At 39.6% G+C, this 15,355-nt stretch overlaps 1 protein-coding gene and 1 long non-coding RNA gene across 4 annotated transcripts in view; both read right to left on the bottom strand.

Annotated features, from left to right (window-relative positions):
* Positions 1–3,432, bottom strand: part of dscaml1 (Down syndrome cell adhesion molecule like 1) — a 73,789-nt gene extending 70,357 nt beyond the window's left edge. For 2 of the 3 annotated variants that reach the window (XM_079556126.1, XM_079556127.1), the window contains exon 1: positions 3,178–3,403. In XM_079556126.1, coding sequence (XP_079412252.1) covers positions 3,178–3,220 — 43 coding nt within the window. In that variant the 5' untranslated portion in view covers positions 3,221–3,403. Of the gene's footprint in view, positions 1–3,177 lie in introns of all 3 variants that reach the window. The other variant, XR_013792864.1, reaches the window with a different exon arrangement.
* A 5,444-nt stretch (positions 3,433–8,876) lies between these two features.
* Positions 8,877–9,556, bottom strand: LOC306977838. The gene is made up of 5 exons (XR_013793863.1): positions 9,517–9,556; positions 9,385–9,420; positions 9,227–9,301; positions 9,067–9,098; positions 8,877–8,930 (listed from the first exon to the last, which is right to left on the bottom strand). It is a non-coding gene; the product is annotated as an uncharacterized lncRNA (long non-coding RNA).
* Positions 9,557–15,355: the final 5,799 nt, after the last annotated feature.

Genomic DNA, 15,355 nt, shown 5'->3' with positions numbered 1-15,355 from the left:
CTTACCACCAATAGCTCAGGACAGCTGTTGGTGGTAATGTCAGAAGTACTTTTTTTTCTTTTCTTTTTGTTTGTTTTGCATTTACTCTTTCCCGTTTCACTGATTTCCTTCTCTGCTTTGTGTTATGTCTCTTATTTCTTGGCTGCAGACTTGTTGAAGTGGATCTGAAAATGGAGTATGAATATGCTATGAAGCAAGGATATTGCCTATGGTGATCTGCTGTGTATAATGCAGCTTTTTCTGTCTCATCTATTCATTCAGAGACACACAGATTCATACCCTCACGTGCTTAGGAAAACAGAGCAATAAATCCCCTTCTCCTGCATCAGTTCACACACATATTAAACTTTTTAGATGCACATACTGTTGCCTGGTGTATATTTATTGTAGCAAGCTGATATTTTAAATGCTGATAATGTAAAACAATGTATTTTATTTATAATCTATTACAGGGGGGAAAGCAATTAGGTCTAGAAGTGTATTTGCCAGAATGAGGCTTCTATAAGTGTGAAGAAGGGCACGAAGTTAGTTTGATGCTTCAACTATTACTTTAGTGATTCCATTGAACATACGGAAATGACAAAGCGAATATGGAGCAAGATATTCTGTGGCTTAACTTGAAAGAAAGTTGAAATCCTATGAAGAAATACTATAGGAGCTAAAAGCTGAAAGTAATCCTTCACTAGACAATGTAGTATCTGTGGTATGCGCACGCTGGAGCAATTGCGCAACTTGTCTCTGTTTCAGAGCAGGATAAACACAAACTTACACGGATCCTCAGCGACAACAATTTAAGGCAAGCGTTCAAGGAAATGCGCATGCGTGCATTAGCAACGTAAAAAAAGACGAGACAGAATCAGACAAGCCGAACACAACTTGAGTGTAACTTGAAAATTACGGAAAGCTACGTGCGTAAATGTCGCTATTGTACACTATCTCATTGATGGGCATATTTTACGAAAGGTTCTATTTCTATTGCTCAGACTGTAATTTAGTTTACACCAATTGATTCAAATTGATCATGAACAAGTGCATCATCCTTTACAGCAGAGAAGACAGGATGCACAATTTAAAACCATCAAGTCTCAGCATCGTCATAGTCATTTTGTTGTACATTGTATTGTAAAATTAAACAGCACACACATGTTCAGTGTGGCGAAAGGCCCGATGTCTGGAGCTGGATCAAACCAGACTTAAATTAATTGAAGAAATAATTATAGCCTTGCTCTGTCTCACTCAGAGCCAATCACTCGTGAGATATGTTTCTCCCTAAATGTATACTTTATTCTTCAGATTATCGGAGAAAAAAGGAGAGGGTGTCCCCTGTCGAGATGTGCGGCGTTCTCCCTTTTGCGGCTATAAAACGTTAAGATTCTTTGGGCCTGTGTGTGGCCTGCGAGGCCTAAAGGATTTCATTCAGTTCTCTGTTGAGTTACATTTGCCTTCTATGAAACGACAAGACTCCGAAGGCATGATAAAGAAGGATGACTGTATTTCCCCCCTCTTTCGCGCGCTTGTGGGGGGCAGGTGTGCTCTTGTGCAGTCAATGCGCAGCAACAGAGTCTCACTAATCACTCAATGTGACGATTAAGACCCGAAAATAAAGACACATTTTGTACCAGGTTCGATTTTCATGAGACAAGCATCTGTTCAACATAATGATGAAGTCAGGACTGTTCCCCTACAGCTATATGTGGTCAGAAATTGCGCAGCAGTACAATGCATGTGCGAACATGACAACTGGGCAGCCTTTACGCGTTAAAATTAACTTTAAAAAAAAGAAATTATTAAACTGTGGCTTGTTAATCAGTCACCATAATGAGACACAAAGAAATGGAGCTCACAAATGTAACGTGAGCGGGATTAGGCGTTCAAAAACCGATGGAAAATGAAAGTTTGTTTCCTGCAGTTATCTCGCCCATCTCATGCACTCTTTCCACCTCACTGACTGTTTGCAGTCCCAAAGCCTCCCTAACAACACACATTTATCTAAATGTTAGCCTACTTATTCACAGGAAAGTCAAATATTCAGTATCCATGCTTCAAATAAAATGTATCTCCTAATTCACTTACAAAGAACAAAAACAACTGCAGACTGGCAGAGGGCACTGCCAAGGCCAAGCGCAACGATCAGGGCGTCACAGCCACATACAAGTGTTCAAACAAGCTTTATAATACATTATATTGATGAACTTGAAGATGTAAAGGCAGACATGAAAGATTTTCTGAATAATTTGTTTAACAAACGACAGGGAGACAATATTCTAGGGCAAAATGAACACTTCTCCCTCATCCGCAGTATTTAGAGCGAAGCCAATCAGTGCAATCTGGTGCCACAGAAAATGGTGGATGAATAATTAGACCGAGCAAGATAACAACCGACTATATGCGCCACACACTGACTTACAACATTTTAATCAAGTAAATCAGCTGTAATATACGACCAGGTCTTTAAGTATCCAATTGGGGCACATTATCTCTAAATTAAAAGCCAAGCAGAGCTCAGGATCCCAGCCATCATTCCACACGCCTTTCACCCATCTCTCACATCGCATGCACGCTCTTCACATGCCTGCTTATAACCTATTTAAAATGTTTGATTTGATATTTTTTCAAAAACTCGATGCCTTGTCAATTTTTGGAGAGGCATTTCGGTTGACTTCACTTGACAGGTTATTTGGACACGAATGTTTCCAAACCTGTTAAAGTTTGTTGAAACTTGTAAGTTTTTCTCAGGATAAACAGTCGACTTATGGCCAAAGTCAGTGCACGGGGTCGCCAGTCTTTTCCGTGCGCGCCAGCAGATCCTTATCAGCCTCTCCTTCTATTCAGCAAGCCTCCACATTCACGACATCTCACACATTCATTATGCAAAATGCAAATATCTCCGACTTCCCGCTCCCAAACCCTTTTCTGTAAAAACACACACTGTATTCTCTGCAAGCTGAAGAATCCACAGTCGATTATGGATCAGACGTGTGTGATAGTTTTAAATGACATTATTGGCTGATCACTGGAAGCCATAGAAATTCAGAAACCATCAAGGAGGCTGATTGCGCACGCCCAAATATTGTTTCAAACGCCTGAAAAGTTTAGATTCAACTGAGTTTAACTTTAACATCAGTCTCAAACACAACTAGTCTTTAATGCGTTTGAGAAAGAGCAGGTCCCACCTACCTTTTTGTAAAGAATACAGCAGAAGTAAAGTTACAAGCCACATGCCATTAAAAGCAGTTGTATTTCATAGGAATGTTGTGCAGTCCCCCAAAAGAGTGCACATAACAGGGGAGGGGGGTCGGTCCAGGCGAGAGAGGGCTGTGCTGGACTGGATGCGCTGATGCTCCCCGGCTGTCTCTCCAGCCCTGGTCCCGCAATCTCCAGCGCCGCGAAACGAGCCGCGGAAAACAAAGTACCGCCTCTGCCCCTCTTCTCTCCTCCCCTTACCGGGACAAGCTGCCGTGGCTCCACCCCCGGTCCCCCGTGATGCCGGAGAGTTGAGCCCAGCGCCACAGACACGCGGGCGCGAAGTCACTGCGAAAGTATTGGTACCGTCGCTCGGTTCACACGCGCAACTTGGATGATGCCTTGGTTTTGAGTCCATGTTCTTGCGCGTAAAAATTACAGCCGTTGAGTGTGCGCATGAGCTTATTTTACTTGCAAATCTACGTTTGGCTCTGTGTTCAGTGCTTTTTGTCCCATGACATGGATGAAGCTCAACGTGAAACTGCCAACTATTCACCGCATCCACAGTTAAGGATGTAAAACTATACAGTCTGCTCTTCATATTTATGCGACTTGTTTGTAGAGCCTATAGCACTGGGCTCTAGCTGTTTTTTGTCCTCAGTGAGAAGCAGCACAGTGTTTCATTATGTAACAGGTGGAACCCACATACCCCTCTCACACAGACCCACAGACCCACGAAACTCTGAACACATTTTGAAATTGAAATATCCCAGGAACACAACTTTGTTTAGAACATTTTCTTTTTTTTTTCATTCATACTATCTCCTGATACTTGACATTCAGCTTCACACAGGGCAGCTCCACTCTGCGCCGCAGCCCTTTACAGTAGCGCGCAGTGTGTGTGTGTGTGTGTGTGTGTGTTTGGGTTTGAGCTGGTTAGGGAGCTGATGTGAGTGGGCTTGACGGCACAAAGCAGGTTGTACTATATGTCAGCAAGTGATAGTCATGGGCCCTGACAGCCAGGGAGGGCCAGCCAGACCAGAGGAAGAGGAGAGCCACCGAGAGACCGACCCTGGTATCTATCTGACCAGCTAACACCAACAGTGCAGAACCATGTGACTTCTACCATCCCCGGTTGCCTGGATAGGGAAGAAGAACAGGAAGAGTGAGTAAGGAAGCATGAGAAGAGGGAGGAGCCAGGCAGACTTGAAGAGTGATGAAGCGAATAAGTTAATGTGGATGTTAATGCTCAGACAATCAGAGTTCCCCCTCAGGCCTGACATACAAGGATCATATTAGAGATAATGCATCCAGTACTGCGCACAACCAGCTTGAGTAGTGGCTGAGGTCCAGCTCTTGAGTGAAGGCGGGCATGTTACTAAGCAAAGAAATCAAGCCTGAAAGCCGAGTTGCTCAAAATACAGCAGTGTCTAAAAGATTTAAGATAAGCCAAGATTCAACATATCAATCTGATTTGTATAATGTGTAACAATGCCCTGCTAGTTTTGCACAAAAGTAAAAAATACTATAAAGTACAAGGAATTCTGCAACAGCCTATAGCTACCAGAGCATTAAAGTTGCCACATTTGAGTGTTTTGTTAAATCACAAGAGAGCATGGTTAAGCATGTGTACATTTCCTGCTCTATGATGTGACTGCCTGCATACATGTATTTCTCATGAGCGTGCGTGTGCATAGACAAAAGACATCAGGGAGTGTTAATTTATTCAAATGAGCTGGGCAGGGTAGGAAGGGATGGGGCAGGAGGCAGAGGAGGTGCACATAGGGAGGGACCCTTTTTTGACTGGTTGTTCAACTCTCCATTTTTCCCTCTCATTTGTTTTTTTCCCCTTTTGGTAAATGAGCCTATTTGCATGGTTGGGAAGGCGCGCCGCAGCAAGGTCGGGGTGGAATAGATCGAAAGCTGGAGCAAATAGGTGTAGAGTTTTTTTTTGCGTTGGTCTCAAATTGAAAGGATGCCCGCCGCAGACAAAAACATGCCGTGCCAGTTGCAATATCGCCAGTTCCAAGATGGCTGCCACTGGAGGTGTCCTCTGTGGGACCAACCCAAAGATTCGATGTTGTTTTTGAACTGGGCGTGAAATCCGAGTTCTCCTCATATTTTGACAAGACTTTCCAACGCATAGCGCGGATGGTTGCCTTGGATGGTTTGGTGCAAGATCTGAGTTTATTATGCATGTTTTAATTTGAATAGGGGAAAATGGCTGAGGAAGGTACAGTGATAATGATCAGAGATATCTAGTGACACCCAGTGGTCACAATTAAAGATGTTATCATTTAAAAAGCACAATGCAGCATTCGAGGACTGCAAACCCCGGGAGCACCTGTGGATCAGTAGTGTCCAGTCTATGTATTGGTGTTTCCTCATTCACCCAACCTGCACACTAAACTGTGGACAGAACACAAACACTGAGGAAAAGACTTAATATGAATCTAAAGAATGCATAAAGCTTTGTTTTTTTTATCATTTCATCACAGATATGTCAAGTTGAATATCTGATGAGTTTTTCTTTATTAGATTAAGATTAATGACCCCATAGAGTAACTTCAGTCGTTTTCCAGTACAATTTTAGCCCAATTGGCTTTTTAATTGTATGTAGTGTTCCAGAATATAAGAAGCAACAATATATTGTTAAAAGTTGCAAAAGTCTTCGTCTGGTAGATTTACAAACTTTGTGCAACCGAAAACAAAAACACATGGTAACTTTAAAATGTGCAAATGTTCACTTAAAAGCCAATTTTACCCATTAAATAAAATTGAAATAAAGCATTTATCTTATGACAGATATTTTCATCATTGAAAAGTGCCTCATAAATGTACAAACAAACATTTATGAGGCTCACCGCTCCTAAGACATGACTGTAAACTTTAGAGGGAGTGGCTACATCTCCAGCTCGTCTCCATGGAGATGTGACGAAAGGCAGTAAAATTTGAGATTTAAACAGGTTAGTTTTTTATCCAAATCCACTCTTTTATTACAAACTGCAGTAAGAGCATTTTCTGTGTTGAGCTGGTCATTAGGAGCATGTTTTTGTTTTGCCACATCAATATAGTCCAAAATGTTACGCAGTGTACCTTTAAGTCATGATTCAGTTTCATTTTAGCCGTGTTTTGGTCCTGATTTGATGAAAAAAATAACATTATTTTGTCATACAGTATAATGGAACATGCCGTGTTATCATTATTGCAATAATCCTGTGTTTATAATTTATCTTTTGACACTTTTGCTGCCTCTGTCTCAATTTATTTGACATGTTACTGCTTTTACAACCAGTAGGCCTTGCTGTTCTGTTTTATACAGTACATGACTTCTCTACAGGGTGATCTTATGGACTTGCAAGAAAATAACAATAAAAGCCTAGCATTTATGGTCATTATTTTCTCTGTTGCGACAGAGGTCGGGATGATATGGTGATAAAAACTAATCAGGATCTGATCCCTGCGACTCCAAAAACTTGGTCAGTTTTATGTTCATGTTTTGAGTGAGTGACGGCCAAACTTAACCAATAAAAGTGAAGCATGAACTTTTAGAAGCTACACATAGCTTTACTTAACTCTTAAAGGCAAAATAACAATACTAAGTGCACATGAATTGTGAATTATCAATAATATATATATATTTTTTTGCCATATCCCTCACCCCTGGGTCCATCACCTTCATAAAGTTTGGTTTAAAAACGTTGTGCACATAAATTACTCCATATGTGCATCTTCAACAAGACCTTATTTGAAAGTACTTTGTTAGTTTACTTAATTTATGTTCCAATTTTAGGTATTTTTATGGTAAATTTTTAAATTAATATTGTTACTTTTACTTCTCATCATTTTAGAGCAGGTATCTTTTGACTCCATGGTATTTTTGAACCTTGAATTTAAATAAATAAGTAATTTGAATTTAGGCGACTTCAGTTCTGTCATGCATGAAGAGAGACCTGCAGGATCTTAAAATATTCAAAAAAGAAAACAAAATAAGTTGATATTTGTGTGTATTTGACCTTGTAGTGACCCAGTGGCTGTATGAGTGGTCAGCCTGGCGCCTTTACTTTCGCTCACAGTGGCCCCTACAACGCTCCAGGATCAATTGTTTTGTAGGTTTTCTCCTGAGAGGCTCCGTCAGCAGGGAAAACCTTCCAAATAATTGGTCCTGGAGCATCCTAGAGACCACTATGGTGGAAAGTAAAGGCGCCATGCTGACCACTTATACAACCACTGGGTCACTACAAAGTCAAATACGCACAAATGTCAACTTTTTTTTCCACATAAAAAGCTGCATAATGCACCTTTAATATAAAAGATACAGTAATGTAGTTAAACTTGAATGACATCAAAAAACGACAGCCTCAGATTCAGTCTCTTCTATTGATCTGCTCATATCTGCATCAAGGTAACTCCCATTTAACTTTTAACTAATTGCATCTGATTGAAATACTTCTTAAATGTGGGTACTTAATACACTTCAATTGATTTTTCTCATCTGATAATTTTTAATATGGTTATTTTGATCAAAGTCCAGTCTAAGAAATAGAGAATAGAGTGCTTTAAGTCCTTCCACTGCTACCACTTTAACGAAGTAAGTCGACAGTTATGTTCATAATGGCCAAACGGCTTCTGGGAACAGCAACTGTCCCGGCCTCTCACACCTGCCCCGTGTGTTTATGTGCTACTTCAGCGATGTTATCAGCTTCAGTGAACCGTGGGACACATTGCCTCTCATGCTTACCTCAACAGCAACCGCCATGTGAAGAGGCTGGTGTGGACACTGAGGGACCCGGCCGGTCCTGCCCGCTGCACTGTTGATGTGCGTTTCAGTATTTTTCAAACAAACATCTTGATCCTGGATGATAGAGAAAGCAAGTGGAGTGAGGGTGGGGGGTCCTGGGGAGTGAGCCAGTCGACAGCTCCTGTCTCTGCCCGTAACGACTTATTTATTCAGGGATAATTAATCAGGCGCTGTTTTCTGGCGGAATGATTAATGCGCTTTGTCATTCTGCAGCGATGTTGAAAATACAGTATGATGCCGCGCTCAGATTACGCCGCGTGGCTCTCAAGTGGTGATGCAAAACAGGGCGATCCCGAGTGTGGTGAGTGAGTGACTCGTTTTTTAACAAAAAAAAAGATGCAAGTGCAATAACAATAATAGAACAATTCAAAATTAAGTAAATCCACGCAGTAATTAAGCTATCACAAATTCCTACCAGCCTTCAAGGTTTTTTTTTTCTTGCCATTGAAGAGTCTCCTGGCTCTAAAAACTGGAGGAGTCGGGTTCGAGCTGAGCACGTGTGCACCTTGGTCCTGCCTGTAGGGCCTATACCGCCATCTTGTGGAAAATGGTGTTAGTACCACGCATGGAACTAGGTACCACGATATTTCAAGTCGACACTTTGTTTAATTTGTGAAACATAGTGTGAGCGAGGGGGTGAGAGGGTGTCTTGAAGTAACCATAGTAGATATTGTATTATTATTATTATTATTATTATTATTATTATTATTATTATTATTATTATTATTATTATTATTATTATTATTATTATTATTATTATTATTATTATTGTTATTATCAACGTTATTATCATTATTATCAATATATCAGACAGACAGTCAGATATCATATTTTATTAAACAAATTCCATACATGTTTTTTTTTTTTTTTTTTACAAATGATTTAATCCATTGGGTTGATGCTGAACGCAGATGCACTTGTTTCAGTCTTCTTCCACGTGTCTTGGCTATGCAGAAAAAAAAACAAAAAACGGAAAGTTTAGTCAAAAAGCTGAAAAAAATCTTTTAAATGTTATATTTACATTTATTTTGGCCAGAAGGGGTCCCTGTAAAGTCATGCTTTCACTTTTTCATGACACTTACCTTGGACTTGCCACAGTTGAGAAGCTTGTTTCCTTGAGGAGAAAGAAGTTCAGACAACACAAATCAGAGAAAAGTGGTGGTAGTAGTAATAGTAGTTGAGGAGTAGTAATAACAATCATCATCATAACTATAATCAGAATAATATTAGCTTTTACATTACCTGCCAGCAAAATGACGGAAAGAAAGACTATGATTCCAGCAAACGCCAGACCTCCAACCCTCAGAGTATAATAATCTATAATAACACATATAAAAGACAATAAATGAGACAACATTTATGGCATTATCAGCTATACCACTGGGATGTCCCTTACTTACCGTACACAAAGTCTGCATCAGGGTCAACATCTGCGGCTGTGAAGAAAAATAATAATAATTTTTAACAAAAGTATGCGCAGTGGTGTGGAGGCTTATTTTGATTTCCGGCTGTTACGTCAATGCGTTATTTACCTTGTGGAGAAGACATGATGGTTTGTTCCTTGTTTTTGCTGTAGAAGAAAAAAAACAATCACGATGAAAAGATTGCTCAAAAGCAGCATAATAAGAAGCAGTTGTGGTTGAATTAGTAGGAAGTATTGTGGGAAAGAACTACTGGGGGTACTTGGGGATAAGGTACTTTTTATTGTCTTATAATGGAGAAATTTGACCATTTAACATTGGCATCAAATCTGGGACCTTCTAGCTTTGTGGAGAGAGTGATATGCATCCATCTAATAAACTGTTTACCAAAGTCAACTCAAAATAACCTTTAACAATTTGTGCTTTGAGGAATAAAGTTTGTATTTGAGTATTTGTTCGACCTCATTGTGATTAAGCATTTTGTTTGTCTTTCCGTTTCATTCGCTTCAATGATGCAAAGTGATTGGTTTATCTAATGGCCCCCAATTTCTCCACGATGCAAACATTAAAGAACTGAAGGCCTTAACTTGAAACAGTCCATGTCCTTTATCAGGGTTTCTTTTTAGATTTCTCTTTTGAATACACGCCCTTTGAGTTGAATGGTTTGTGAACATGGGCCATAACAGATAGTTACTTATTAATAAAATACACCTCCAGTACTCATTAACCTTGGACCTTGATCACGCTAGACAAGGTTAGGAAGAATAAGAATTATTTCTTCAAAGTGTAAATGAGATGGTAAAACATTAATGCTGTTCGGGGAGGTAAACCATGGGACGCTGACTTCAGCCAACAACAGAACAAAGGGAAACTTTTAACAGATGTGTCGGAATCTGACTGAAAACACTGCCAGTGCAAGACAGAATCTGCACCATGGCAGAAATGCTTATTTTGAATGCGCTGTATGTATTCATTGAGAAACCTTTTTGATGCACTACAGTGTTTCTCAAACTGTGGTATGTGTACAACTGGTGGTGCTTCGGCTTTGTAAGTGCACAGCCACACTGTCATCTACAATTTTAAAAGTACTTGTTTGCTTTAGAAATCCATTAACGTTTGTTGTTGTTGTTCGCTGCTGGTTTAGACATATGCACTTGTAGTTTAGACATAATTTATCCAATTTCGATGTATTTTAGACCGGTTTAGTCCCGATTTGATCTTGATCTGGGACTTGTGGTACTTGAAAGGTCAAATATGTTATGAGGTGGCGCTCGGTGTATTGTACATCACAACCTCATATGAAGTCAATCCTCTGTCGGTTTACAGTAAAATAACACATTTGACCTACATACTCCCTTAAGGAAAGGTGAGGGGGAACAGAATGTTATGGGAAGCTCAGGGTGATATGGCACAGACTGAAGAGAAAGGAATATCTTTTTGTATTGCACTAATAACACCACCCAAAGCGCTTCACAAGAGACAAATACTCATTTACTCCATACTTAGTGGTGGTAAGCTACGAAGGACGTGGCCCACAGATTATACAGAATGAACCTGAGGATGCACAAGCTAAACAATGAAAGTGAAATAGGTAGAAATCAAAGCGACAGTAAAATCAGTTTAAACGCAGTTGGTACGAAAATGAACTCACCTTCACCTGCTTTTCTTTGTGAGTGTTGCTCTGTGATTGTGGGTGGCCTGGTGTGAGTGCACGGGTCCACCCTCCTTCTCAGTCACTGCTCATGTCTTCAGCCTCAGTCATTCTTTACCAAGACTCTGTTACACATTTACAGTGTCATAAAAGTTCCTTATAAGAGCCGACATGTTCACCTTTGAAGTATGTGTGCTTTTTGACCTTGCTAAAACCTCTGTGTCTGGTTTTGAAGGAATCTAATTTCTGGATACAAAGTAGATCACAGAACACAAAGTATTGCCACACTGTCATGTACTTAAAACACCCCCACAAAAACAACACAATTTATACATTTTAACTTTTTATTTTATTTCAAAAGCAAAATCTCTGGCTACAGAAGGCATCATGCAATCAATACACGTGTACAGCTCAGAACAAATCTGTCGAAATTGGGAGATTGAGATTATAAATAGATTAATCATTTGGCTTTTAGATTTCTCCAGATAACAAGTGCATTTTGAAAGTAACATGGCATTTGCTCTAAACGTAATGACTGGAAGGAGCTCACAGATTTTCGGCTCTAATATGAGTTTGGAATGCTAATTATAGTGTGTTCTGGATACGTTAATCCAGCGGCAGGGCAGTGCTGAGTGGTGAGAGGAAGGCAGTGAGGCAGCTGAAGCACAAGCTCCAATACCACTATATTATACACTGAGTCATACTGGTGCGAATACCTGCAAATCATCCCAGTCAGAATGACGACAGTAGAGCCTTACACAAGGCTCAGCGCATGCAAATGTATTGATATTTCAATACAAGTGCTTTTACAGAGAGGACAAACAAACAATAGCATGGCTTCTGTTTTCCTCTACATTGGTCTGACAAGAAACAAATAAGATGTATTTACTCCCAGCTTGTATGCTACATGTATTTTACAGACTGTATAATCTTAATGTAATGTGACTTATTCTCAGGGAGGGGCTATTTTCCCTATGTGCAAAAATCACCTATAACTAAACAATAATAATAATAATATATAATAATAATAGACATTTTAGTCCTGACCTACACAAGGTGAGAATTGCTGACCTACAATTAAAGGTGCACTATGCAACTTTTAATGTGAAAAATAAATAAATAAAAGTTAATATTAATGAATGGGTGGTTAGCTTGGCGACTTCGCTTTCGCTATGATGCTTCAGTATCAATATTATAACAGTTTTTTTAGTGTTTCTGGTAAGTTTTCGAAGTTAAGTAAAGGCAATACGTTAATCACCCAAGCAGCCTATGGGTCACTGAAAGGTCAAATACTAATATCCACTTTTTTACATAAAAAGTTGCAAAGTGCACCTCATGGTGCAGAAGCTTATGGGATATATACACTGCGTTCCAAATTATTATGCAAATGACATTTTTGTAAGATTTTCTAAATTGTCAACTCAAATGAGAGTCAGCATAATTTTCAAGTCTTTACCTGGTAGATGATCATTTAAATGTGGTGGAAAAAAATTCCTAGTGATAACAGTATTTTTTTCAAAAATAAATATAGTAAAAACCTCAAAATCCACTGTTCCAAGTTATTATGCAAGTCATCGTTTCAATGCATTTTAAAGCTTGTAATTAACTGAAAAATGGTCATTTGTTGTATTTGTAGCATTAGGAGGTCAGATTTACTGAAATCAAAAGCTATTTCAATCAAAAAAATATTAACAGGTCAAGTTATATTTTAACATAGGAGCCCTTGTGTGATAGCAGCTTCAAAATTCTTATATCCCTTAAAATTGTAAGTTTTTGGACAGTTTCTGCTTGGATTTCTTTGCAGGATGTTAGAATAGCCTCCCAGAGCTGCTGTTTGGATGAAAACTGCCTCCCACCCTCATAGAAGTTTTTTTTGTTGAGGCTCCAAATGTTCTCAATAGGGTTGAAGTCAGGGGAGGAGGGGGTCCACATCATGAGTTTCTCTCCTTTTATGCCCATAGCAGCCACTGATGCAGAGGTTTTCTTTACAGTATGACATGGTGCGTTGTCATGCATGAAGAGGATTTTGTTCGGGAAAGCACGGCTCTTCTTTTTGTAGCATAGAAGACAGTGGTCAGTCAGAAACTCCACATATTTTTCACACCTTCAGGAAGCCTAAAAGGGCCTAAAGAGGCCGACCAGCTCTCTCCCCATGACTCTGGCCCAAAACATGACTCCGCCACCTCCTTACTGACGTCACAGCCTTGTTGGGACATTGTGGCCATTCACCAACCATTCACTACTCCATTGAGTTGACCATCCAGGGCTACACGGCCTCATCAGTGAACAAAACTGTTTGAAAATGAGTCCTCATGTATTTCTGAGCCACTGCAGCCGTTTCTGTTCATGAACATTCAATTAACCGTTTAGGGGAGGCCCGGATAGAAGGTTTATGCACAACTGCAGCCTTGATGTTCGGGAGACTCCAGAGACACCAGCAGCTTCAAATACCTGTATGCTGGTTTGTGGCATCTGTTCTCCTAATCTGATGTGTTTGTCTGGCAGAAACCGTCCATATTGTGCCTTTATATGCACAAAACGGAGTGTGCTCTGAATCATCCACAAATCTCTTATCAGTATGATGATTACACTTAATCTTTCATGAAATATCGAAGGTTTTCATACCTAGACCAAGGCATTCAACTATTTCATGCTTTTCATCAGCAGAAAGTCCCTTTTTCTTTACCATATTGCTTGAAAATGATGATCTGCATAATAAAGTGGAACACCCTTTTTCAGTAGTTTTTCCCTTAACTGGGCTTAACCTGAAAACTAATCATCCCAGGTCTCTGAGATTTATGTCAGTGATTCATAGAGCCCCAAGACACAATACCATCCATGAGTTTCATTATTATTGCTTTTTTTTTTACCTTTTTGACACAAAAATCCAATTTGCATAATAATTTGGAACGCAGTGTAGATCCTAAAGATGTACAGGGAAGAAAGTGACAGTTGTTTATATTTTTGTAATTAAGTAATCTATTTCCATGTGCATTGTGACTGAATGGCTTTTAAAGATAAAACAGTGTTACAAGTGCTAAGACAAAGGACCTAAGTGGCCCAAACTGAGAGACTGACCACAAGCTAAAGTCTTATGTTTACATGTTATACATTACATCTCCAAACATGAACCTTCCCTTTACCTTATCATAAGCATAATTATGTACATTGTTAAGTGTGAATAGTGGTTTAAATGAGTGTGACAGGCGATGGCAGTCAGCTCTGGAGTGAGATATTTTTTCTTCAGAAGAAGCTGCTTTGGCTGTGGCTGCAGCTGTAGACAAAGAAAGACATCAGCGCAAGTGTTTCGTCAATCATTTATGAAATAACAACCTAAACAGGTGTCATGCACTCGGGTAGAATGACTACGTGCAACAGACGGAGAGTTGTTCAGACATTGAGCGGTCATCTTATAACCGGACTACACAGTGCAGGGGTGTCAGAGCCTCTCTGATCAAGAGCAGCATATTGAATAGTTGACAAAGCAGAGGATCATTGACTGGTGATCATGGAGCATATTTCAGAGGGATGCCAGTAGGTATGGTTGTACCTTTATTCAGGCTTGTCTAATATCCAAACATGTGATGTTGTGGTTACGATGGGTTGCATTTGGGTCGGGCAAAACATTGCAAAAGTTGGTATTGGAATTATTATTAGTTTTTATTTTGTTCCCTCAAATCTGCTACACAGGTACTCCGGAGAGTCCTGTGGATCCCAGTATGAGACGATGGTTATCGGCAATGTGGATGAAGTGTCCAAACATCCAGGAGAAAGTTCTATTCTATATTATACATAAACCCACAAAACATATCTTACCGCTAGAGACTATGATGTTCTCTCAGCCACCTCATCTCCAGGCAACCTGAAAACAAGACGATGTAGCTTTATTGTGCAGTTTTACTATCATCAAATTATGAAGGACACAACAATCACTTCATTACTGTCCATTAACTCGATAACTTTAATTACCTTGTTTTTTTGTTAGCCCCACAGCGGCACCGTCGACCTGAAAAATAAGACATCAACAGTAGATTTCATTGTAATTCTTATATTTGTCATGTATATACGAAGAAAAGGGGCACTAAACTTACTGAGAATGAGAAGTATCCCCAATACGAACAGAACCACCGCAAATGTGAGCCCCCCAATCCTCAGGGTTTCATAGTCTATAGAGAAACAACAGAGGAAAGAAGGTACATACTTTCTGTTAAAGTATAATTACTTATTTATTTATCAACACACTTACCATAGGTAAATGCATTTTCAGCATTCTTTTCTTGTGCATCTGTCAAAAAATAG

Source organism: Gobius niger (genome assembly GCF_951799975.1).
Source record: "Gobius niger genome assembly, chromosome: 1".
Taxonomy (NCBI): domain Eukaryota; kingdom Metazoa; phylum Chordata; class Actinopteri; order Gobiiformes; family Gobiidae; genus Gobius; species Gobius niger.
The sequence above is the reverse complement of the archived record's forward strand: the minus strand, read 5'-3'. Positions and strand labels throughout refer to the sequence as shown.